The 26,340-nt window shown below is 50.3% G+C and overlaps 1 protein-coding gene across 1 annotated transcript in view; it reads left to right on the forward strand.

The window, feature by feature from the left end:
• Myo18b (myosin XVIIIB) overlaps positions 1–26,340 on the forward strand; it is a 224,980-nt gene that overhangs the window by 157,369 nt on the left and 41,271 nt on the right. The window contains exons 37-39 of the mRNA XM_047561579.1: positions 2,206–2,289; positions 3,239–3,376; positions 6,915–7,100. Of these exons, the coding sequence (XP_047417535.1) occupies positions 2,206–2,289; positions 3,239–3,376; positions 6,915–7,100 (408 nt within the window). The remainder of the gene's footprint in view (positions 1–2,205; positions 2,290–3,238; positions 3,377–6,914; positions 7,101–26,340) is intronic.

Here is a 26,340-nt window from a genome sequence, read left to right on the forward strand (position 1 = left end):
ATATACCCCAAAGTCACACCCTGCTTGCCTTAGTTACCACTCAGATAATCCCATCAGGGGATTAATTCACTGACTAGGTTAAGGCTCTCAAGACCCAATCATGTCTCCTCTACACCTTCTTGCATTTCTCATATGTGAGCTATTGAGGGACACCTCACATCCAAACCATAACACACCCATTCTGTTATCTACCTACCCTTCTATCCCTCCATGTACCCACCCACTCATCCATCCATCCATCCATCCATCCACCTATCTAATCATCCATCCATCCATCTATCCATCCATCAACCTACCTAACCATCCATCCATCCATCCATCCACCCATCCACCTACCTAATCATCCATCCATCCATCTATCTATCCATCAACCTACCTAATCATCCATCCATCCATCCATCCATCCACCCACCCATCCACCTACCTAATCATCCATCCATCCATCCATCCATCCACCCACCCATCCACCTACCTAATCATCCATCCATCCATCCATCCACCTACCTAATCATCCATCCATCTATCCATCTATCCATCCATCCATCAACCTACCTAGTCATCCATCCATCCATCCATTCATCTATCCACCCATCCACCTACCTAATCATCCATCCACCCACCCACCTACCTAACCATCCATCCATCCATCCATCCACCCACCCATCCACCTACCTAATCATCCATCTATCCATTGAGATCGGAAATGTGGCATAGGTAAGCTCAGCAGGGCCAGGAGGTGAGGGCCAGGTGAGACTCTCAGAGCCTGTGATATTTGGGCTTTATTTGGGGGATGATGAAAACCATTGGCAAACATTTTAGGGGCAAGTGCAATTGGAGAGGACCAGATAGGTTGTCACCCACAATGGGTCAGCTCCACAAGGACAGGGCTGTGCTCCGCCTTGCTCAACCCTGCATCCAGCTGGGCTGAGAAGAGTGCCTGACATGCATAAGTTAAATAAAAAGCCCCATATGAATGAAAGTTGCTGTCCAGGAGAAAGGCCGCCATGGCTTGCTCTAGGCAGGCGGGGTGGTGAGGAGGATGGACTCAGGAGCCACTTAGGAGACACAGTGGCAGCAGGGAGCAACACAGGAGCTTGGGGTGGAGCTGTGGTGTGGGGAGGAACCCCCTGCAGATTCTCTGATCTGCGAAACCAGAGAGCACCTTCTCCCAGAGCAGTGGGTGTCCTGCTCACAGGGTTCTTCCAGAGGAGACCTGGGGAGAGCACTGGCCAAGTTCAAGTTCATCCTGTAGGGATTCAATCTGAGGGGATCTCTGCTGAACAGGAATCAGACTAATGAAAATGCCTGTATACACACCTGTCATCCCAGTGGCTCGGGAGGCTGAGGCAGGAGGATCACAAGTTCAAAGCCAGCCTCAGCAATAGCAAGGCCCTAAACAACTCAGTGAGACCCTGTCTCTAAATAAAGTACAAAATAAGGCTGGGGAGGTGGTTCAGTGGTTGAGTGCCCCTAAGTTCAATCCCCAGTACCCACCTCCCAGAAAAAAGTACTCAGTGCTATCTCCAAGAGTATAATGACCACCACAAAAGAGCCCACGACATCCTCTGTGTTGGTGAATCACTCATTTTTGTCTAAAATGCAAGCTTATTTGTTCAATTTCAAGAGCAGTTTGTGTATATATGCCCATTACAAATAATTTAGATAATAAATGTACATTATTACATAAGCAGTGAAGAGGCCATCTTAGCCTCAGGAATTCCTCTCCTTGGAGATATAAGCTCTGTCATGGGCTCTGTCCTTTTAAAGGATCTTTATTCTCCACCACCTCAGAGTGACCAGGTCTCTGAGGGTCCAAAGAGACACTATTGCCCCATTTTACAGATGAGGAGACAGAGGTGCAGAGAGGTTCTTTGGCTTGCCAAGGCCAGTGTCCGGGTCTAACATCCCCGTTACCTGACACTCCCCCCTGGGAATCCTCAGGCCATGGCCAGCTCACTTCCATCTGGGCTCTCCAGGCAAATCATAAAGTGCTGGACAGTTGGCCAAAGCTAGGATTGAGATAACTGGGGGATTCAGTGAACACCAGATGAAGGATGTTGGGGAGGATGTGAGAGGTGACTTTGGGGCAATGGCTACAGAAGCTCTGAGAGATGGGGACATCTGGGGTGGGGAGAGGGATTCTCAGGGGTGGGCTCCAGAAAACCCCATGGTCTCGTGGCCATATTTTAATTTTTGTCTCATCAGTCTGCTGCTGACATTGGTCAGATCCAAGAACTACAGCAAGAACTGGAGGAAGTCAAGAAGGAAAAGCACAAGCTTCAAGAGCAGGTATGTGACCAGAGCCGCCATATTGGGGCAGGAAGGGGAGGGTCCCGTGGGCCCTCAACTTCACCTCCTGTCAATCATTCATTGATTCATGGATGGGTTCATTCACTCACTCACCCCAGTTATGCGCCAGGTGAATTGAGAACAATCCCGGTAGACAGACAGACAGACACATGCACACACTCGGTCTTGCCTGTGTCTATGCCTTTTCTGAAGATGACCCACACAATGAGGCACATTCATCAGATATTCAGTACAGGATTCTGTCCCTCTGAGAAATGGCTCCACGGGAAAGGGATTGGTCAGTACAAGACAGGATTGTGACCCTTTGTGGTCCCTGTAAAGCCCCCTGCTCTCCGTCATTACCTGGTAGGCTGCTATCTACAAAATTTTCAAAGTCCTTCCAGAACTATTGCATGTGCCTGCTTAGAGTGACTGTCAGAGTGACCAGGTCTCAGGCAAATGTCCCTGGGCACTGAGTAGCAACAAGCATAACAAAAGCTGTAGCTGTACTAGCCACTCAGGGACTTACTGAACGCATCCTCAGTCCTCACGGTGAAGATGAAGAGACTGAGGTTCAGGGAAGGGCACTGAATTGTCCAGGTTCACCAGCTGGAAAGTGGCAGGGCCAGTCTTTCGATGCTGAAGCTTGTTGCTTCTCGACTAGTTTTTACTCCTTTATTAAGGCAGGGGAGGAGGTAAAAGAGGTACTGATCAAAAGTCTTGTTTGGGATTCTGAAGGTATAGGAAACATCTCCTCCCAGCACCTGATGCCCAGTGACAGCCCAACAGGGTCCTCTGATTGGGACCTGGCAGTTCTGACTTGTACGGTCATTCCCCATGTGGCACTTGAGTGAAGAAGGACGCGGGCCCTGGGGCTGGGACCTACATGTACCTGTGTCCTGGGGCTCAGGGTCAACAGGTGGGCAATGGACCCCTCTGTGTGCTTCAGCTGCAGGTGGCAGAGATGCGCATCCAGTACCTGGAACAGTCCACGGTGGACCGAGCCATCGTCAGCAGACAGGAGGCAGTCATCTGTGACCTGGAGAACAAGACGGAGTTTCAGAAAGTGCAGATTAAGAGATTTGAGGTACTTAGCGACACGCAAACGCTGCTTGGGCCTGGATTGCTGCGACCTTCACCCACCCGACTAGCTGTTCATGAGCCCTCGTCAGGACAGACATTGCTGATCCATCTCCCACTCCTTTCCTCCCTGCCTTTGCTTCCTTTCTTCTCTTGCTCATTCCTACAAATGACTGTCCATTCATCCATCCCTCTCCAACCATCTCTGTTCATCTCCATCCGTCATCATGCATCCGTCACCCACTTCCATCATCTGGTCCATCCATCCATCATCATGGTCCATCCATCCATCATCTGGTCCATCCCTCCATCATCTCCCTCCATCATCATGGTCCATCCATCCATCATCATGGTCCATCCATCCATCATCTCCATCCATCATGGTCCATCCATCCATCCATCATCTCCATCCATCATCATGGTCCATCCATCCATCATCATGGTCCATCCATCCATCATCTCCATCCACCATCATGCTCCATCCACCATCATGCTCCATCCACCATCATGCTCCATCCATCCATCATCTCCATCCATCATCATGGTCCATCCATCCATCATCTCCATCCATCATCATGGTCCATCCATCCATCATCTCCACCATCATGGTCCATCCATCCATCCATCCATCATCTCCACCATCATGGTCCATCCATCCATCCATCATCTCCACCATCATGGTCCATCCATCCATCATCTCCATCCATCATCATGGTCCATCCATCCATCATCTCCACCATCATGGTCCATCCATCCATCCATCATCTCCACCATCATGGTCCATCCATCCATCATCTCCATACATCATCATGGTCCATCCATCCATCATCTCCATCCATCATGGTCCATCCATCCATCCATCCATCATCTCCACCATCATGGTCCATCCATCCATCATCTCCATACATCATCATGGTCCATCCATCCATCATCTCCACCATCATGGTCCATCTATCCATCATCTCCATCCATCATCATGGTCCATCCATCCACCATCATGCTCCATCCATCCATCATCTCTGTCCATATCATGGTCCATCCATTCATCATCATGGTCCATCCATCCATCATATCCATCATCTCCATCCACCATCATGGTCCATCCATCCACCATCATGGTCCATCCATCCATCATCATGGTCCATCCATCCATCATCATGGTCCATCCATCCATCATCTCCATCCACCATCATGGTCCATCCATCCATCATCTCCATCCACCATCATGGTCCATCCATCCACCATCATGGTCCATCCCTCCATCATCATAGTCCATCTATCCATCATCTCCTTCCATCATCATGGTCCATCCATCCATCATCTCCATCCATCATGGTCCATCCATCCATCTCCCCACCATTTGTTCTTCCTCTACTCTTTCTTCTCTTTTATTATTCAGACTTAGACTCCTCTGTCCACCCACCCTTTGATTCATTGATTCCATTCTTCCCAACCCACCTACCTACTCATCCGCTTATGAGCCCAACACTCATTTTGAACAGAAATTTATGTCCCACCCAATGAGTGCTCAGTCCTGTGTTAGGTGCACAGGAGACGGATGTATGAAGCATAGAGCTTTACAGGAGGTGCACATAATGACCTGCACCTGGGGAGGAGGCTGTGGGATTTAGAGAACGAGAGTTCTTTTCACAGCTGAAGAATCAGGGAGACTTCCAGGAGGAGATGGCATTAATGCTGGACCTTGAAATGCAGGCAAATATGTGATGGTCTGGGATGGGGTTCGATGACTACAGTCACGCTGCCCTCGAGCTGACAGCTCAGGTGTGTGTTTGCCTTCTAGAGTAAAGGGAGGCGAAGGATAATTGATAATTAGAAGGGGAGAAGGACAGATGGACCAAGGATGGTGGATGGAGGTGAATAGAAATAGATGGAAATGGATGGATAAATGAATAGCTCTGTAGGCCAAGGACACAGAACACTTACAGAGGACATCACTGTTGTGAAAATACTCACATCAGCCAGTCTGCTTGATGCAACCCTGCGGGGCAGGTAGGATAGTCCTCCTCCAATGAGGGAGAAGAGGATCCCAGAAAGAGCAAGTGACCAGGAGAGTCCGGGAGGCGTAGATGGACAGCTCACCTTCACTCCACCCTGGGTCCCACCTGAACCTCTCTGCGGCTGGCTGGCTTCCCCGTTTCAGGACAGAGTCTCCACAGTGGACAGCTGCACTTCTCATTCTGAAATATTTCCTCCCAACGCCCCAGGGGAATTTGGTCTCTAATAAGGCTGCCGAGTTTGGAGAACAGAGAGACATTTTTCTTGGCCTTGACCCTCGGTGGCTCATTCTCCAAATGGCTCAAGGGATCCCTCAAGGCACGATTGTCTCTGCGGATCACCATGAAACTTGGATTGGCTGGATGTTAAAGGATGACATGCACATGTTAGACTCTTTTTTTCATTCAAGTATAGTCAAGTAATAGCAGCAAAGAACACAACGGTAAAACAGTGTCCCATGGGGGCTTCTAGCTCTAAGCTCACCCCCTCCCCCACCATCGCTATTTGAATTGAGTAGAACCCCAGGTCCTTTCTGCAGAGAGATGGGGGACCCCTCTTTCCCCTTCCATCCCTAGCTATTATTTGAAAATGCTGCTAAACTCCCTTTGAAAGACGAGAAACTGAATGGCGAAGCTTTCCTTCAGGCTGTTATTTCGTGTCTGCTCTGAAGCCTGCTTCTCCCCCCGCCCACCTGAGGCTTTGGAGAAGGGGCGCAGAGCGCTCAGCAGGGGTTTGCAATATTCATGTGGGGCCCTGCTAATGTCAACATGGAGCGTTCGCCATCAGGATCGATTGGTTCCAGGCTTGTTGGCCGCCTAATGAATTCTGCCGAACAGCTTTTGGATTTGTTTTCTGTAGCACTTTGTAATGCCCAAAGCACTTCTCTCTTGATTGTTTTATTTTCTTCTCTGGGAGTTTTGTCCCCAGAAATGTAAAAATATCATAGTATTAGAGCTGAGACTCATCAAAGACGACCTGATCAAAGGCCCTCGTTTTAGAAATCCAGAAACCAAAACCCACATGGCAGAAGGGATTTGGGCCCTCAGCATGGTTCTCTCCAAAGCATCAGCTCGACTCCCAGACCTTTGGTGAAGGGGCTGCCGTAAACGTCAGCCCTTATCAACATTCTCAACCCTTATCCAGCTCATCCTCTGTGCCAGGCACTGAGCTAAGCCTTCTTCACTTGGTGAGTTGGGTCCTGGCAGTGTCCCTGCGACACAGAAAAAATCGTCATCATAATCTCTCAGAGGTTCAATAACCTGCCCAAGGTCACACAGCCCAGAAGAGGTAGCAGTGGGATTTGAACCCAGGGCATCACAGGCGTCACTGCCTCTCAGAATAGCAGTTACCATTTTCTCTATTTTCAAAGTAAAGTCTTCATTTTTGACCCTGAAATCGGGACTCTTGACCTAGTGACTTTATGCAGACACTCAGATTCACTAAAGGATTCTGTTTCTGGAAGCCCCCTGTTCCATGACCCACACCTCTCACTCCAAGCAGGGAATGTGCTCTCTGCCCTTGCCTCCCAGGTCCTGGTGATCCGACTTCGGGACAGCCTAATCAAGATGGGCGAGGAGATGTCGCGGGCCCAGGAGTCTGAGTCCCAGCAGCGGGAGAGCAGCCAGTACTACCAGCGACGCCTGGAAGAGTTGAAGGCAGATATGGAGGAGCTGGCGCAGCGGGAGGTGGAGGCCAGCAGGAGGTGCATGGAGCTGGTGAGTCCTTCCCCGGCGCTGGCCCTTCTGCGATGGAAGGTTTGGGTTTGTCTAGAGCTCTCCTTTTGTAGTATAGGGAAGGCGGGCCTGCTTCTTGGACCTCTGGGGTAGGCTTGGAAAAACCAGACGGGATGGGCTGGGAGACGATGCTGCCATTGGCTGCTAGCCCTGTGGGTGGGGCCAAAGCGGACCAATGGCATTCACTGCTGCTGGATGGCTCTGAAGCGCAGGGCTCGCTCAGACCCAATGGTGAGCAGGGTAGCCTCCAGTACAGAGAGTGGAACCTGTGCGTTTTAAATGTCTGTCTTTTGCTGCCATCCGTCCTATCTTGTAATTCTCACAACCACCCCTTAAAGTCAGAATTTACACTCCCATTTTACAGATGAGGAAACAGGCTTCACAGAGGTGAGATGAGTAGTCTCAGGTCACACCTAGCAAATATGAAGTTATTTCTGAGCTATTAACAGTAAGATATGAAATTAGCAATAATGATAAAAAGCCACCATGTATTAAGCATCTGCTGTATGCCAGGCTCCGGGTAAAACATTCCTCGTTCGAATCCTCCTATCAGAACTGTAAAGTAGGTGCTTTTTCCATTATAAAGACTGGTAAACTGAGGCACAGGGGTATCAACTTGCCAAAGGGAAGCTCAGAGGGGTGTGTTCACTTGCTCAAGGTGACAGGTGAACACAGATTTAAACCCAGCTCTGTGGTCTATGATTTTAGCCACGAAGTCATGCTTTGACCCCAGTGTGATCCAAAGAACATTTTAAGATATGTTCCCTGCCTGGTGGGAAGTTTGTCCGGAACTCAGGGTGCTGTTATAAAAACGGGGATCCCAGACTGTCTGAGTGTCTGCTGTCTTTTCCCTTCGAGGACAGACAGCTCCAGGACACCTCATTTACGATTCTTGTGACGTGCAGGGGAGGTGGGGGAGGGGAACCTGGCATCCCCCGGAGCCTTCACCAACACCACCTGTGACATCCTCAGTGTTGGTCCCGAGGTCCCCAAAGTGCCGTCATCACCGCAGGAACTTGTCCTTCTACCGCAGATGTATTTCTTGGGTCACTGTCCCCCATAGCCAGTTGTGCCCTTCAGCTTGCCCTTTGCAAACCAGCTGCCTGGCTTGTGTTGGCCTGGGGGTGGGGACAGGCAAGGTGCTGTGTGGAGACTGAGTTCCCAGACAGAGTCCAGGCTCCTGACAGGCAGTTCCTGCACCGCCCTGGCCCTGGGAGAGAGAGAGTCTCTTTCCTCCAATGGACAGGATAACTTCCTCATTAACGGCCCTACTTCGGATGTAGCCAGTGCCCCCCACCCCCACCAGCTGCGGTGGGAGGAGAGAAGAGCCAGCCTCTCTCCTCTGATGTCTTCTTTAACCAGCCAGACAACGCAGGCACGGCCAGATCAGACGGTGTTTCTTTCCCTATCCCTGGCGCTCTTTTCCTCTTTCTTCCCTCCCTTCCTCCATCCCTCTCTCCATCCTCCTTTCTCGCTCTCCTCTCCCTGTCCCCCTGCCTGGGACCATATTCAGATCTTTAAAGCCCCCTAAAATACCAAGACGATTATGCAGGCGCACCTCTTGGATGCTGCCGTTTGGCTCCAGACCACTGTGATATCCTGAAACTTGCAAAGAAATCACATAACATTTTGGTTTCTCGGTGCAGCTGAGTTCCATTTGCACTAGGCCAACAGTAGGTGAAATATGCAATAGCATTGTATCTAAGAAAGGTACCTGCCTTCATTAAAAATACTTTATGACAAAAAATGCTCATGATCATCCGTAAAATGGACTCTAGATGTGCTCCAACGCAACCCTTTGCTTTGTGAATAAGTCCGTGTCTGCCAAGTGTAGTAAAATAAGTTGTGCCTGTGGTACAGCCCCTGCCTCTGATTCAAAATGGAATCAACACAAAACCTTAGAACACAAAGCTTTTGCACTTGGACCTGCTTTCTCATTGCAAGACTTCTGGGCAAGTTTATGGAGGCTGGGCTTCTCCACGTCCACGTGCTTATGGTCAGAGGGTACGCTAGTCTCCCATGCGTGTCATAAGACATGGCCACAGATGGGGTGGCGTAAAGCAACAGATATATATTCTCGCATGGTTGTGGAGGGCGCAAGCCTGAAACCGTGGCGGTGGTAGGGACCACGGTGGCTCTGCAGGCTCCAGAGGAGGACCGTCCTCTGACAGCTCCAGGCGGCACAGCCCCGCCCCCCATGCCTTAGTGTGACCCTTCGCTCTGCGTATGCGTCTCTCAAATATCCCTCCGCCACTTTCTTATAAGGACGGTTGTAATTGGATTTAGGATGCAACCTAAATTGAGGTTGGTCTCGTCTTGAGGGTCTTCCTGGAATCATACCTACAAAACAGTCCTTTTCTAAATAAACTCGTATTCACAGGTCCTGGGCGGACATATCTCACGAGAGGTTGCCCTTGATCTCGCTCCAGGAGAGGAAGGCATGTTCCTGCTGGTGCCAGACAGGCACCGGCGCACCCTGTCCTTTTCCTGATGTGCTGGAGGAGAACAGGGCGCAAAGGGACGAGGCTATGCCAATAGCCTCTTCCTAAAGATGGATGTCCCCAACTCACTAGCCTGTTTGCTCTCAAATATGTCCGTGAGGCCTTGGGAACTTTCCACTGGGAGAAGAGAAGGTCCTGCTTGCCCGTGTCCCTCATGAGTTCATTCGACCTAGGGACAGGCTTTGGGGACGGGCCAGGAACCATAGGCGCTTGCTGTGTAGACACTTGCAGTGTGGACAAGCAGGATTTGGTCGAACTTAAATGCTTACTATCATTTGAAAGCCATTCTTGTCACCAAGGCCTCTCCCTGAGGCCTGGCATCCTAGATTGTTGGGGGTACACCCTGTCCATCCAGGTTCCTGACCACATCTACCTCCACCACCTACTTCCCTTCCCCATCCGGGCAGCTTCTCGGTGCCACATATTCTCTTAAAACCTCACCAAAGCCCAGCCAGGAAGTCGGAGTTCTGGTTCTTTCCTTGGGCCCTCATTTTACCAGGGTCAAGCCCTGGGATGGACTTTGGGGCCCAGCAAGGAGCAGCCTATGGATGGGTGACATGGACTCCATGGGAAATAAAACCAAGGCACTGCTGGTGACCTTCCTGCCAATAAGGAGCCTTCTCTGTGGTGGGAACTCCGAGCTTGCACAGGCAGAACCGGGAAGCTGTGCATTGTGATTGGGGGAATTCTTGGAAAACCAGGAGGCACAAAATCTTTCCCTGGTGCCCCCAGTCACCACCCCAAATCCATTTCTCAGGGCACAGCGTTACCTTTTCCGCCTTCCTTTTCTTTTTCTGTTTTTTTAAATTCAAACCTCCATGGGCAGGTTGGAGGGTAGACACTCGCCCCTCGACAAACCTTATCGAGTTGTTCCTGCTGGGGTCCTTGGCGCAGTGTCTTCTTTGACATTTTGCATCAACCGCGGCAGGACGAGAAGGAACGTGGGGCGGTGTGAAATCACCCCCGAGCTGCAGGGTCAGGGTGGCAAAACTGGGATCAACCTCCTGGTGTGTCCGTCACTCCAAATGTCACCGCACCCCCCACACTGGCAGTTCAACCCCGTCCTGCTGAAAAATGACCCTGACATGGGAGACCAAAAGGGATCCGGGCCTCTCGGCCGTGGTGAGACCCGAGGAGGAAGTTGATGAATCTCCTGTCCACATCCTTTCCGCCTGTCCCCAGCCCGTGCCATTTGTCACTGTTGGTGTTGGCTTAAAGGGCTGCGAGTTGTTGCCTCTGAATGATGGATGTCCCCGGCCGGCTCACCGGCACATCCAGATCAGGATCCATTACCCCACCGAAGGAACTTCTCTTCCCGGAAAAAAAAGAAAAATGAGGTTTTGCCATTAATTTTAGTAAATGTACTATTCCTGGCAAGTCCAGGAGCCATTAAAGAGGAAAGAATATTCTGACTGTAAATCACTCAAGTCTCTTTGTCACTGGGGCGAGGAGACAGCTCATCGTGGGTCTGTGCCCTGTTGTCTTTCAACAGTTAGGAGCTGGGTGTAGGGGGGCCTGGCTTGGCCCCAGGACAGCTGGCCAGGGGTGCGTCCAGGGAAGCTGGAGGCTGATGGAGATGGAGGCCCGGTGCGCGTGCTGCGGAGGCTGCACCTGTTGGGTTCCTTCCCCCCCAGTCTCTAGTTTTCACTTTCCATGGAGCAGGGTGCCCCGCCCACAGGGCCCCCAGGCCAGGAAAGCTGTTTCCGCCCCGTGTAGCTATTTTTCCCAGCTGTCTGCTCCTTGCTTCCTGTCTTTACCTGGGCAGCTTCTCTTCTGCTCGGAGCTTCTATGGTTCCTTCTGGCAGGTCTCCCCACTCTTCCTCCACGCTTGCTCCTCCCTGCAGAAGATCTTTCCAGAAGGAGTCCATCTTACTATGTTACTCCTCTGCTAAAAAATCTCCTTGGGCACCAGGTTGCCTTTAGAACAAAAGTCCAGACTGCTTCCTGCCGCCTACAGAGCTACTGAAATTCAGTCTCTAGATTTTTGTACCTGCGAGTGCCTGCCTCCCACCACCCTGCATGTTCTGCGCATGCGTGAAGGCAACGCAGGCGACCCACTGCCGTGTATTCCTGAACCTCTTTCCCTGCATCCGCCTGCTCCACCTTCCAGGTCCAGGTCAGGGGTCTGATGAAGGCCCTCCTTGCCCTTCCTGCATCCTCCTGTGCTCACCCACCATGGGTGCCTCACCCATTGGTTATAACTCCTAGTCTTCCCTGACAGAGAGCTCCTGAGAAAGGGGTGGAGTTTAATTTGCCTCTGGGTCTCCAGCTTCCAGCTCACTGCGAGGCCTAGAGCAGATGCTCTGTCATTGATCGCTGCATAGTTCCCGCAGCATGTTGAAATTTTATCTGTGAAGAAAACAACTCAAAAAATCCACGTTCACTGTAGAACCTTGCGGATGCGTGAACTTGGGTTTGCATCCTGCTCTGTGCCTGGTTCTGTGCCCGATGTTGGGAGAGATGCAGACATGGACAGGCCAGGAACTGTGCTCGTGGCTTGCTGCAGATCCAGAGGAGGAGATGGTGCACATATCCCTAAAATAACTGATACCAGGAGGAAGTAGTCACGTACAACCGGGATACCTGGGGAGGATTGAACAGGGGATGTATCACTCGAATTTCTTTAAAAAAAAAAAAATGCACTATGATAAATTTATTCTGATGATAATCAAATGAAATAGATTTATCAGAATTCCTGTGCTTAGAGGTTATACCCTGTAACAGAAACTCAAACAGCAAGTCCATTTTGTTACAGCTCTCCATGAAATAAATTTGTTAAGCTTTTAAACCTTTAATAACAACTTTCAGAAAAACAAATTTTGTTCATCCTGCTAGGGGGAAGAATTTTCTTTCTGTTCTCTCTAAAGAAAATAATGTTACAAACTCACTGTCATAGGGAGAGGTAATCATAGATTATGCAAATGATATGTGTATATATATATATATATATATATATTTTTTTTTTTTTACAAAGGGTGTTCTAGAGGCATGTCAGGCCCTTTAATTGATGAAGCAAATATAGCTTAGGGGGGAGCATTCTCCAATCATGCACTTCATTGTTGCCTGCCATGGTTTGAATATGTCCCTCAAAATTCACATGCTGGAAACGTCCTCAATCCAGCAGTGTTGGGAGCTGAGGCCCAATGCGAGGTGACTATTTCCAGAATGGATCTGTTTCTGTCTCATGGGAGTTAGTGAGTTATTGCTGGAGTGGGTTGTCAATACAAGTGAATGTATCCCCTCTCGTTCTCTCACTCTCTTGCCCTTTCTTGTCCTCTCTTGCCCTTCTGCCTTCCACCATGGGATGATGCAGCCTGTATGGATGCTGGGCCCATGAGCTCAGACATCTCGGCTTCTTTGAACCATGAACCAAGTAAATTTCTGTACATTATGAAGTACCCAGTCTCAGGTATTTTGTTATAGCAGCAGCAAACCAAAGACACCTCATGTTTGCACCTCAAGTGTCTAGTGAATGTCTGCTGTGTGCTAGGCATTGCTGCTCTAGAATACAGCCACATCTTCAGAAAGTCAGGGATAAACTGGATGTTTTAAACAGATTCCTCACCCCATCCTTCCTTTCTTCTATTCCTTCTTTCTCATCCCGGGTCCCTCACCTCATGCAAATTACAAATTACCTTCCTCCTCTCTGCCCCAGCTCACTCACTTGCTCTCTCTCTCTCTCTCCCTCTCTCTCCCTCCCTCCCTCCCTCCCTCTCTTCTCCTTTCTTCCTTCATAGAACTATTTTGACTTGTCTTGGAAGAAGGATGTTCTGGTCTCCCAGGCCTGCTATAACAAATTTCCAAAAATCAGAAGTCTTAAAACAAGAGAGATTTATCATGCCCCAGTGTGGGAGGCTGGCCTTCTGGAACCAAGGTGTCCTCAGGGCCACGTCCCCTCTGAAGGATCTAGGGGAGACTCCTCCCTTCTCCCCCAACTCCCAATACATCACCCACTCTCTACCTCTGTCCTGATATGGCCGTCTCCTCACTGTCTGTCTGTCCCTGATCACCCTCTCCTCTCCTTATAAGGCCTCCAGTCGTTGGATTTAGGTCCCACCCTAATCCATATGACCTCATCTTAACTAATCATTCCTGCAAAGATCCTGTTTCCAGAAAGGGCATGTTCTGCGGTTCCCAGTGGATATGGATTTAGGGGGACCCTACTGAACTCACTATGGGATGGTAGAAAACACATTGAACTTGGAGTCTGAGCCCTCAGATGGCTGCCTTCAAATCAGGGAGCATCCGTTTCCCCACCTGTAAAGCAGACGGGGGTAGCTCGGCTGGTCTTGCTGCATGTCCGTGAAGACCGAATGAACTCTCCTCCCGTGACTTCCTCCTTGCACCCCAATCCTGGTCGTAAGGACACCAGCTCCACTTACACATCCCACGCCGTGCCCGGGGAGCCGACGGTGATGATGATAACGAGGGGTGGCGTTTGTTTACCACTTACCGCATGCCGGGCACTGAGCTAAGTATTTTACATGATTCTCGTCCTTGGAGGAAATTATCCCTCTTTTACAGATAAAATAACTAAAAGCAGAGAGGCAAAGCAATTTCCCACGGCGGCATTCCCACGAGGCATCAGAGTCGGAATTTGAACCCAGATCTGACCACCTCAGCTCCCACTGACTCAGACATTTTAGGCAGATGATCTCTACTCATTCAACTACCTTTAAAAAATTAACCACAACATTAATATTACTTTCGATTCCGTCATCTAGATTTTCTTTGCCTTGGCCTTTCGGGTGTTTGGGGTCAGATACTTCTCTGTCGCTGGACACTCTCCTGGGCACGCTGAGATATTCATCAACAACCCTGACTTCTGCCTCTGAGGTGCAAATAACACTTCTTCCCTCATCATCGCCATCAAAAAACATCTCCAAATGCCAAATGTCCCAACGGGCAAAAAGTCACCTCTTATTAAGAACCACTGGTCTCTAATCCTCATAGAAACTCTTCAGGTACAACTATGGTATTGCCCATTTTACAGATGATTCAGCTGAGGCTCGGGGAGGGGAAGTGATGAACCCCAGGTCACCAGACAGCCAGAGAGGGGGCCGAAGGGCCACCATGAGAGACGGCAGGGTCCCTGCTCCTGCACACACAGAGAAAGACTGTAGCATTTCCGGCAAAGCCCAACCCCAGCCTTTCTGAGACCCAGAGGCGACTTCGCAGCAGAATCTCATTCTGAGTGGGATTGAAGGCCTCACTGCAGGCTGTGTACTTTTAATAATGTTTAAATAAAACATGGAGCATGGGTGTGATCTCCTTGCTGAGCGTGGCTTGTCAGCCGCCCAGGCAAACTCATAAATAGTTAATAGACAACCACTTACGACTCGACTTCTGTTAAATCCAGCATCAATTATATATGGCCTGTGAATTATTTATTTGCTGTTACTTTGGGGTGTATTTTCCACCATCAGAGGGGAAAGAAAGGAAAAGAAGGCGAGGTCCAAAGCAGCCAAGGGGATAGTTCCAAGGGGTCGTAGCTCCTCTCCGTAGTACTGTTTCCTTTGAAAGAAAATCACTCCCATTGATGGGTTTAAAAGGTGCATTTGGATCAGAGAGGATTCCACCAGACCACCAGGAAGAAAAAAATACAGGGGCAGAGGTGTGCTGGTAAATACCCAACAGCCGGCTCTCCAGAGCAAGTGGGTTCCTGGCTCCTCCTCCCCGTGTTGGCCAATGCCTGTGGTGTAAATCCTCCCACCAGGGCTGATCTCAGGCTGACCTAGATGACGTCACCCGAGGCAAAGGCGGGAAGGCAGGTGCAGTGGCTCACCCCCATAGACCGTTCCCGCCCTGTGGATAAAACAGACACAGCGAACCCTACGAACACAGATAACAGTCGAATGTTGGTTAAACGATCAGGAGACATGATTATGGCCTTTGTAATGTGTTCGGTGCAATTGTCACTTTAGGTCGCTTAATAGTTAATAATAGCTGTGTTTAATCACAAGCTGGCAAAATTCTTGGAAATTTAATAACCGGCTCTTGCCGGTCCTTAGGAGCCTCCCCCAGCCCAGTGCTGGCTGGGGGTCTCCGTGGGGCAGGGTCCCCAGGGCCTACTTCAGATGCCATCGGTGAAGTGGAAGGGGAGGAAGTCAGTGTCCTAAGGTTCTTGAATCAAGTCTTTTTGTTGATTGACTGTCTACTTTTAAAGCAAGATCTCCCCATAGGAACTCAGCCCTGCGGACAAGCTCACTTACCTTGTGTATGAAATGGGTACAATCCTGCCGATTGACAGAACTCTGAGAAGTAACTCACGCCAGCCGGCTTCTAGCCTGCGCCATAATAGCCCCCAAGGCGCGATCTCTCCTCCGTCTTCCCTTTCTTCTTCTTTCTCTTGGTTTCTTTTTGGTGGTCATGTTTTCTTTCTCCTCTTTTTGGGGAGCCCAGCTACATTTGTCAAGAAGCTTGGGAAACCCAAAGCCAGCTTCTGTTTGCTCTTTGAATTTGTTTAAAGTTTTGGGGTTTTGTTTTTCCACACCCAAAGACCTGTGCCTGCTTCCCACCTCTGGATGGGCACAGAGCCCCCTTCCGTGACTGGCCCCAGGACACTCACCCAACCCAGAGCTGAGGAATTCAATTCCTAATGTGCTCCTGGTGTTTTCCTCCTGCCGGTGACTATGAACTTGAGCCCATAAAGATGAATGATATTGTCTGGGAAGTGAAGTATTTAAAAAAGTCTTTCCATATGGAGGGCATTTGGGGCCACAAGCTGGGCGTAAATAACACGTTTTATGACTCTCCTGACACGAAGATAGCTCTCCTAATTACTGGCCCGTTATCTCAGTGTGATCCAAGTGGCCCGTCACATTTATAAGCTGGGCGTGCCCCGGGTCTTCTAGCTCCCCAACCTTGACGGCCTCCTGCGTGCTCAGAGAGCTGGCGGGGGAGCCCCTGGCTATTGCCACCACCTCCCTTCCTCCAAAACCTGTGATCTCTGTCCCCCTGACCACCCCAAAGGTTTCTGTACCAAGAAACTTGGTCCTGAAAGGGGTTCCAGGGCTGGGCTGGTGCTGCCCGGTTTCTGAATCCGGGTCCCTCCCCCACCCCGTCCTCATCCCAGCGAACCTGCTGGTCTCAATTCAAGAGGGGTCTGCCATCTAGTGAAATGAGCTTCTTCACGTCTTCCTCCGAGATGAGATAGCCTGATAATAAAAATCTATTACCGAAAGCCTACCCAGGGATAATTGGGTCTATTACTTCTCAACTGGTGGCTTTGTTTCTGCATTGGAAACAGGCACTCCAGCAATTAATCAGAATTTAAAGTTGCTAATACCAATTACAAATAATGCAGCGAGTCTCAAGATGGCAAACACAGGAGCAGATACTAATCGCGTCCCCCGAGATTGCCTCCATTGAACTTGTGTCACTTCAGACTTGCTGGCAATGAGAGCAACTTGACTCCACAATGTTAATTACTAAAGAAGAAAGGAGGGCGGGAGAGATTGATTGGATTCTGCAGGTGTACATTAAATTCTTCAAATAAAGCCAATTCAGATGGTTCAGAGGCGTTCAGGCTTGGCTTCATTGCGTGTCGGAGAGCCCTGGTAGGGTGATCCTCGCGAGTTGTGCTCACAGATAGAAGCCAGTGGTCCAGAGGAAGCTGAGGCTCAGGGTCTTGAATTCACTTGCAAACTGTATTTTGGTTTCAAAGGTAATTCTTTCTCTGTGGGTGCCATTGTGTGTGGCTGAGCATAAATAATGAGGATCGGGGGAACCTCAGAACTTGAGGATAGACCCACCCATGGCCCAGGAAAATGGCTTCCCCAAGAGACTTGGCTGGCTTGGAATTGGAAGCGTATAGAAAAGATGGATAAATCTGTCTGCGTCGTGACTCTTTTTGTCTATAAGTGATACACAAAGTTCAAAATGGCTTCCACCAAAGGGAGTTTATTGGTTCATGTCATGAATGAGCCTGGGCCCCCCGTGGGACCCCTGGGTGTCGGCAGGCTGAATCCCATGTGCTGGGGTCAGCTTGTCCCAGCTCCTCAGAACTGGTCTGCTCAATTCTTCTGCACTCCGTGCAATGACATCACGTTGCCACCTTGCCGTCAGCCATTGTGGGAGTGCATGTCATGGGGAGATTGGCAAGTGGTCCCCCACCTGCCCCACAGAGTCGGTGTTCAACAGTAACCAGCACGTCACTGGGGCTGGGCTGTCTCATAGGCAGGGTGGGCCAGAGACAGGAGACGAGGGCAGAGGGGCCAGCCCCACGCTCCCCTCCAGCTCCTCAAGGGAGAGTCTGACGTCGCAGGAGCAGCTGCCCTTGAGCCAAGAGACCTGGATCTGAGCCGTTCCTGCCTGTGACTCTCTGCAGGATCGTGGGCGCTCCTCGTTCCTTGTTGGACTCACTTCTCCTCTTTGCAGAAAGGACCAGATGGTCTCCAATGTTCTTTCTCTTGAGACTCTGGACCAGTCCAGAGCTAGTTGGTCATGGAGCCGAAAGCTTTGGGTGTGTCTCCGAGGGCTGATGGCCATGGGGGCAAGCTCACCCCTGCACCCCAAGACCTGTGCACAGAGGCACAAGAATGTTCATGTCTCTTTATCCCAACTTGTAGGTTCTCTCAGCTCAGACTGATTGGAATTCCAGCTGTGGGGTTGGGGAATCAGTACTTCCAGGTGCAGGATCCCTGTGGATCCTTCCAGGACATTCCAGGTTGGTTCTCCACCCCACAGCTGGATCGCAGACGTGTCCCCTACAATCCAGGAAAATGGTTCAGAGGGCAGGTAGACAACCCCTTTCTTTTCTCCCCTGGAAGGTCGCAAGGAATCATCAGAAATTACCAAGTTTTGATTGGTTGAGGTTTTTTTTTAAGAAGTGACCAAACATTCATTCATTCTTAAGTTTTCCTTATTTTCATCCGGCGTGATGATTGTGCCTATCTGTACAGTATGGTGTTTCCATACGTGTAGGCATTGTGCGGTGACCCCTCAGGTTCATTAGAATATCCACCCCTTCAGGTAGTTAGCATTTCTTTGTGCTGAGAATATTTCAAATCTTCTGTTTTCATTATTTGGAAATATACAATGTGTTAACCTCGTCATCTGCTGCATCAGGACAGCAGGGCTTACCTCTCATCTGTCCATAACTGCAGAGCTCTTGGCCATCACCTGCCCCCTCCCGGTGTCCCCGTGTCACAGTGGGGGGCACAGCTGTCCTCCAGATCCTCCCTCATATCCATGGCTGGTGCAGAGCCTCCCACCAGGTCTCACCACTCTCCCACCGTGGCTCCTGAGCAGCACCACGAAACAGCTGGATAACCCAGTCAGATCTCCTGTTTTGTGTGTGTGTTCAAATAAAGTTTTATTGGAACATGGTGGCATGTTTCCTGTGGCTGCTCTCATGGTGATGTGACAGAAGTGACTGTTTATGACCGAGGTCTGTGGTCCTCAAAGTCCAAAATGCTATCCATCCCTTGATGGAAAGAAAAGCTTGTGTAGCTTCCCCGAGAGCGTAGCTGAGCACACGAGGCACCAAAATCCTGTGGAGAGAAGAGCTGGACGGAAAGGCAGGCGGCCAGCTCCAGCTCCAGCACCCGCTCACCCTGCGACGTTGCCAGGCACTTGTCTTCCCGAGCTCTCTCTAGTCTGATAAGATGGGATTTTCACTACAGTTCCTTCACAGCACTGCAGGGAAGGTGGAGTGAGCTAATGTGTCCAAATGCTTATGGCAGTGCCTCGCACGAAGGAAGCCCGCCATTGGTACCTCATCCATCACTATTATCACGCTCCACCCCCACCATCACCATCACCATCATGAAATGCCATATTACCACCATCACCATCCCCACCACCACCACCAACACCAACACCATTATCATCACAATCGCCAGCATCAATACCATCACCATTGCCACCCTCACCCTCACCACCATGACCACCATCACCATTACCATGACCACCATCACCAACATCATCAGTACCATCACCACCCTCACCCTCACCACCGTGACCACCATCACCAGCACCATCACCATGACCACCATCACCACCACCACCACCACCATCACCACCATCACCACCACCATCACCATCACCATCACCATCACCACCATCACCATCACTACCACCACCACCATCACCATCACCATCACCATCACCATCACCATCACCACCATCACCACCATCACCACCATCACCAGCACCATCACCATCACCACCATCACCATCACCATCACCATCACCACCATCACCACCACCACCATCACCACCATCACCATCATCACCACCATCACCACCACCACCACCATCACCATCACCACCACCACCACCATCACCACCATCACCATCACCACCACCATCACCACCATCACCATCACCATCACCATCACCACCATCACCACCATCACCATCACCATCACCACCATCACCACCACCACCATCACCACCATCACCATCACCATCATCACCAACACCATCACCATCACCATCACCACCATCACCATCATCACCACCATCACCATCACCACCATCACCACCATCACCACCACCATCACCACCATCACCAGCACCATCACCATCACCACCATCACCACCATCACCACCATCACCATCACCACCATCACCACCACCACCATCACCACCATCACCACCATCACCACCACCACCATCACCACCACCACCATCACCACCATCACCACCACCACCATCACCACCATCACCATCACCATCATCACCACCATCACCACCACCACCATCACCATCACCATCACCATCACCACCATCACCACCATCACCACCATCACCATCACCACCATCACCATCACCATCACCACCATCACCATCACCACCACCACCATCACCATCACTGTCATCATCCTTACTGTCACCACTGCCGTCACCACCTCCCCCATCATGACCACCTTCGTCACCATCACCATCGTCATCGTCATCACAAGAGCGAGAGCAGAGAGCACCCCGGAGCCCTCCCAAGGGCAGGCAGACTCTGAGCGTAGGTACAGGTATAACCCTAGACCAGTGGTTGGACCGTTTCCAGGTTGACGATTCTTGGAATTATATCCCCGCATGCTGTGTCCCCTCCCCCGTGGCCCTGGGGTTCATAGATGCCTCTTCCTTTGTGCTCAGTGTCCCCAGCATCTCTTCATTGGAATGCTGCCCTTTCCCCAGGCTCACTTGGCCGCATTCCAGATAAGGACTCGGAGCCCATCCTGCCACATGTCACCCAGTCAGATAATTAGAATCAACACATCCATTTCCCTAACGACATCCTCAGCTTCCCTTTGCAAAGTTTGCAAATGGAAAAAGAAAGGCAAAAACAAGCTACATCTGTCCTTGTTCAAGCAATTTGCAGCGGCCCACAGCTGACACCACCCAGCTGGGGGGCAGAGCTCAGGTTCCCGGATGCATTGGTGGGAGGTGATGCGGCCCATGCTGTTATTAAAGTTTGGCAGTGGTTTGGAGACAAAGAGCATCCTTCTGGAGAGGAGCTTATAAACAAGCACCCAGGGGGATTCCTTCAGGCCCCTGCCTTTGTGAGCTAATTGCTTGGTGAGTGAAGAGAAAAAAGACTGATGTCACTTCTCTGAAAACAGAAGGACAGGAGATGGTTTACCTTTTTCTGGAGAGCCTGCTGGGGGGGGGGGGCGGGGCGCAGATAGCAACTGGATGTTCTAGTGCAGGCACTTTCCATAAAGGGCCAGGTAGCAAATTTTTAAGATTCTGTGGGCCATGCCCTTTCCATATCACCACTACTCAAATCTGCTATGGTAGCCCAAAAGCAGTCATAGATAACTACACGGATGAACAAGCATGTTGTGTTCCAATAAAACTTTATTGACAAAACCAGATGGCAGGCTGCATTTGGCCCAGAGACTGTAGTCTGCCTTTTCCTGCTTGACAGAGATAAACTGAAATCCTGGTTCTTGCTGTCTTAGACTGTGTGTCCTTGACAAGTCACCTGTCCTCTGCCTCATCTGTAAAATGGGCTAGGAGGTAGTCAGGAGATGAAAGCAACGTCTTGCACACAGAGTAAATGGTCAATCTGTTATAACTCTCCCTAGGCCCCACCCCCTCACCCCTGCTAAAAACCATGAGGGAAGAAAACCAAATAAAGAAAGCTGTGTGCTTTCCTGCTGGCCCAGCTATGGTTACAGTTCAGTAATGCCCATCTCTTTGGAGTTCATGTGAAAGTCAAGGAGCTGGGAATTTCTCAAGGAAGGTCCCTCTGTTGTCAGTTTCTGCCAGTACCTTCTCATGCCAAGATGTCTTTGCTGGTTCAACCAACTTTACTGTTAGTTATTGTCGGTTGTAAGAGCAAGTAGTTTATGTTGTAGTTTCATGTTGGGGCCAAACTTCAAGACCTATGCCTGCAAGGCAAGAGCACTGTGCATTCAATCTAAGAATTAAGTTTGCATTTTAAAAAAATATATTTTAGTTGTCAGTGGACACTCATTTATTTATATGTGGTGCTGAGAATCGAACCCAGTGCCTCACACACACTAGGCAAGTGCTCACCACTGAGCCACAACCCCAGCCCTTAGGTTTGCATTTTAACGAGTACGATCTTCAGGCAGTGTCCTGGGGACACAGCAGACTTTTGTGTGATAATAACTAATAGTTCAGATTCATTTAACTAGAGCAGTTTGGGGAAAATGATTATTTTTCCTAAGCGTAAACAGGATTCTGATTTGTAAATCTATGGTTTGTTTATTTCTGTGATGGATGCCAACTGGAGGCTGATTTTCAACTGGGTCATGTGTAGCTTATATTTAGGTTGTTGTTGTTGTTTATTAAAGAGCCCATCATTATGCCGGGTCTAAGCACATTGTATGCCTCAGGTCACTGAATTCTCCCAGATCCCCTGTGGCTTGTGACCTTGCTTTTCCAAGTGTATTCACAGACCTGCCACCTTGGCGGTAGAAATGCAGACTCTCAGGCCTCTGCCCACACCTTTGAGCCACTACCATCATTATAACAAGACCCTCAAGTGCCTCTTATGCACCTGATACAGGTATTTCATAGTGGCTGTATTACAGGTAAAGGGACCAAGACTGAGAAAGGTGAGACAGGCTTTCCTCCCAACCAGCTCTTAAGCACATGGTTTACTCTGCCATTTAGAAAGGCTTCCTGACTCTGGATGGCTGGTTCCACTGTTCGCTTCTGTATGGTTCTCCTCAACTACTCCATTTCCTATCATGCTAGCTGTCTCTTCCTTCTGGACTCTTCCAGGGTGGGGTCCATAAGTGGACCATGTGCCCAGTCAGTGTCTGAGTAGTCACTGCTGGCAAAGCAACTCCATGACACCTTTGCACACGTGAAACGGAAAGCTTGCTCTCCAGAAGGGAGTGGGACGTGACCACTGTCAGGAACAATTGGTAGTGCTTCCCTGGCCACAGCTGTCCTTTGGGTCTTTAGACCAGACCAATCACATCTTGTAGAATGGCTCTTAGCTTGGAGTTCTTCCAGCTTTCTCCCCTGGGGTGATGGCCAGAGCAGACGGAATAGGTGAGACACAGTGGGTTTCCGAGATTATCTTCCATCTTACTATACTATAGGTGAATACCCTAGACTGGTGTTTCTCCAGGTGGTAGCCATTGTCCTCATAGGGCTTTTCAAATTTAAATTGAGTAAGATGAAATAAATTTGGAATTCAGTCCCTCATTTGCACTAACCACACACCAGGTGCTCCATCGCCACATGTAGCTGCCATATTGGACTGCAGGCGTAGTCTCTAGCAGGCCCAGCCTTGAGCCTAGCTCATGTTCTTCCCCTTTGTTCCCATCTTATTGACTTCTCCAAGAGCAGAGCTCGCTAAACCACATGCTGTTTCATTTCTGGTCCCTTATTTACTCCCCTGTGGCTTTTCTAACCATCAAATCATGGTCCTACAGGGGGTGACCTGTTTCTGGAGCAGGCAACACCTGCTCAGCTGAGCCTTCTTTGGTTCCTCAGCTCCTTTGGGTCTCATCCCAATCGTGCCTTCATCTTGAGGTGACAAGGATGGAAACATGATCACCTTCTATCTGTTTTTCATCCATTTTCCCATTAGGTTACCAACCATCAGCATTTTTTTTGAAAAATTAATTTATGAACTAAACTCATTTGTGTCTGCTAATTAACTTTCAGGCCTTACTCTCCTGTCGTACTGCAGCATCTCCTCGTTATCCACACGGCCACTCAATATTCAGACCCATGGAATCTTAGCACTTGGGATGATTGCATCCTAGAATTTTGACCTCTAAGAACTTAGAGTCTCCAAACCAGGAAATCTTAGGAATGAGAGAATCTTAAATCGTTTAGACACACAAAATAGTAAACTCTTAAACTGAGCCCTATGAATTTGATGCTTATGTAGGTCAAAGACAGCTGGATTTAGTTGATTTCCTGTGACTCGACCTAATAGAGTATGAAATGTTGAAATCCATATTTCTAGAATTGTAAATGCTCATTGCCACAGAATTTAGAACTTTAGAGTTTTGGAACAGGGACCAGTAGTTTTTTCCGACCAAAAAGCAAGATAGTAAATATTTCCAGCTTCGTAGACCAGGGAGTCTCTTTCTCAACCTCTGAACTCTGCCGTTAGTGTGAAAGTAGCCAGAGGCAATGCATAAATGAGCGGTTGTGTTCCAATAAAACTTTATTAAAACAGGCAGCAGGCCAGATCTGACCCATGGACTATAGTATACCATCCGGTTGACACATAAATCCAAAAGTGTTCCCATCAGGCACTTGGATATGCACTGGAAACCCAAAGGCCTGTCTCCAGCAGTTCCAAAGGGTCTCATGCAAACATGGGTTTGACCGGCCCTGTCTCTCCCAGGATAACCTCTGACCTCCACAGAGGAAATGAGGGGGAAAGGGAACTTTTAGAAGAGATAGTTAAAGTAGTCCCTGGCACGGGGGAAAGAATAGCTGTATCCCAGAGCTAAAGAAAAATAAGAGGCTCGGAGAATCAACACCCAGCTTCTGGACTGCTGGTCAACCCGGTGAGCCAGGTCCCTCCATCAGGCCTGGGAAATGTTCCGGAGCGCTCGGGAGGGCAGAATTGATAAACCCGCGTGAGCCAGCGGGCCCCAGCTGCGAGGCGCATTTGATGAGGCTGTTCATCCGAAAGGCACGCACGCCCGGGCCGTAACCTTGAGATGTGGGGGGAACACGGGAGAGAGAAAGGGAGAGAGCACACCGCTTAGCTCTTGTTTTTCTTTCCCGCTGAGTCAATAAATGGATAAATGGACCGTGAGTGGCCAAGTGGTTGTTAAAATGTAAGACTCCATCAAAACGAAGATCACAAAAATACCTGGAGGTGGCTTTGACGGCTTTATGTTCCTCTGCCGTGAGAGCCTGGCTTCCCAAGGTCCGGACCGGGAGGGGTCTGGAGGGAGGGTTGGGAGCAGGATTTGAGGTCACGTCCGTCTGACTCCGGAGTGTGCGTCCTTCCTAAAATAAAGTCTGCTACCGACTCTTAGCCTTTGGCTTGGCTCTCAGCTGGGGCTGGTTTTGCCTCCCCATGAACGTCTGGAGACATTTGGGGGTTAGCAGGCCTTAGGGCGAGGGGTGCTGCTGGTGTCTGGTGGGGAGAGGCCCAGAATGCCTCTCCACGTTCTGAGGTGCCTGGGGCAGATCCCCTGCCACCCCCTGCCCAGAATGATCTGGTCCCAGGTGCCCATATTATCAAGGTGGAGCTATTTCTAGTTCAATATCATTTGGTCCAGGAAATAAAAATCAACCCAAAAACCTCTCTCTGGAGGCCACTAAGTGTCCTTGAATTAGAGGCCTTAGTGGGCATTTGAGCCAATCACACCAAAAAGTGGCCACGAATCCATGAGAGCCCCCACTTCCAAAAACGCCCACTCTGCAGCCCAGGGGTGGAGCCTCCAGGAGGTGGGTTTGAGGCCGAGGTGTTGGAAACTGTGACTTCCTCTCTCGGCAGCAGACGGAAGCCCAGCGGGTCCAGAAGTCCTCGCCTCAGTCTCGGCATCGTGGGGCCCAGCGGCGGGCTGGCTGTTTCTCTGCGTCTCTTGCTGTTTATGAGCTGTTTCCTCTGACGCCTGCCCCACCCCCGGCCCTTTCCCCAGCCATAGCTCCTTGTCTCTGGTCCAAGCCTGGGGATGGCCGGGCTCTGGCATCGATCACCAAAGCCAGTGGCTCCATCCGATCCGGGTCCTCCCTGCTCTCCTCTGACCGGGGTGGGGGGACGGGGTCATAGGTCATGATCCAAGACTGTTGAGGGGGCAGCTGTGCTTCTCCCCGCCATCGTCACAAAGGACGATCGCCTCACCGGGGACGCTGGTGGAGCCATCATGAGAAGAGGCGGGAAGCTGTGTGATAGATACCGAGTCATGTGTCCCTTAGTGAGGGACACTCGTCTGCCGAGGACAGCCGGAGGTGACGGCTTCCTTGTTCAAACCTGGTAGCGGGTACCGACCAGACCTGGGTGGGCACCCCTCAGTCACTCCACGTGACCTTGGCGCAGTCAAGAGACGGTGGGCCAGTGTCACCCCGGACACCTGGGGACACATGGTTCTCCCCTGTCACCCTGGCTCCACGATCCCGTGGCAGGGAGGTGGCCATGACGCCTCCTCTGTGGCCAGCTTTTCACAGGGTACCCAGCAGGTAACAGCCCTGCGCACTGGAGGTGGGTGAGGAACTGCCGCCTGCCCTGGGGGAGGGTCAGACCCTGGTGTGCCTCTGGGTGCCGGGGAGCCGGGCAGGTGCGTGCTGACCTCTGGGTCTAGAACCTTCCGGCTGCA

Source organism: Sciurus carolinensis, chromosome 8 (genome assembly GCF_902686445.1).
Source record: "Sciurus carolinensis chromosome 8, mSciCar1.2, whole genome shotgun sequence".
Taxonomy (NCBI): Eukaryota; Metazoa; Chordata; class Mammalia; order Rodentia; family Sciuridae; genus Sciurus; species Sciurus carolinensis.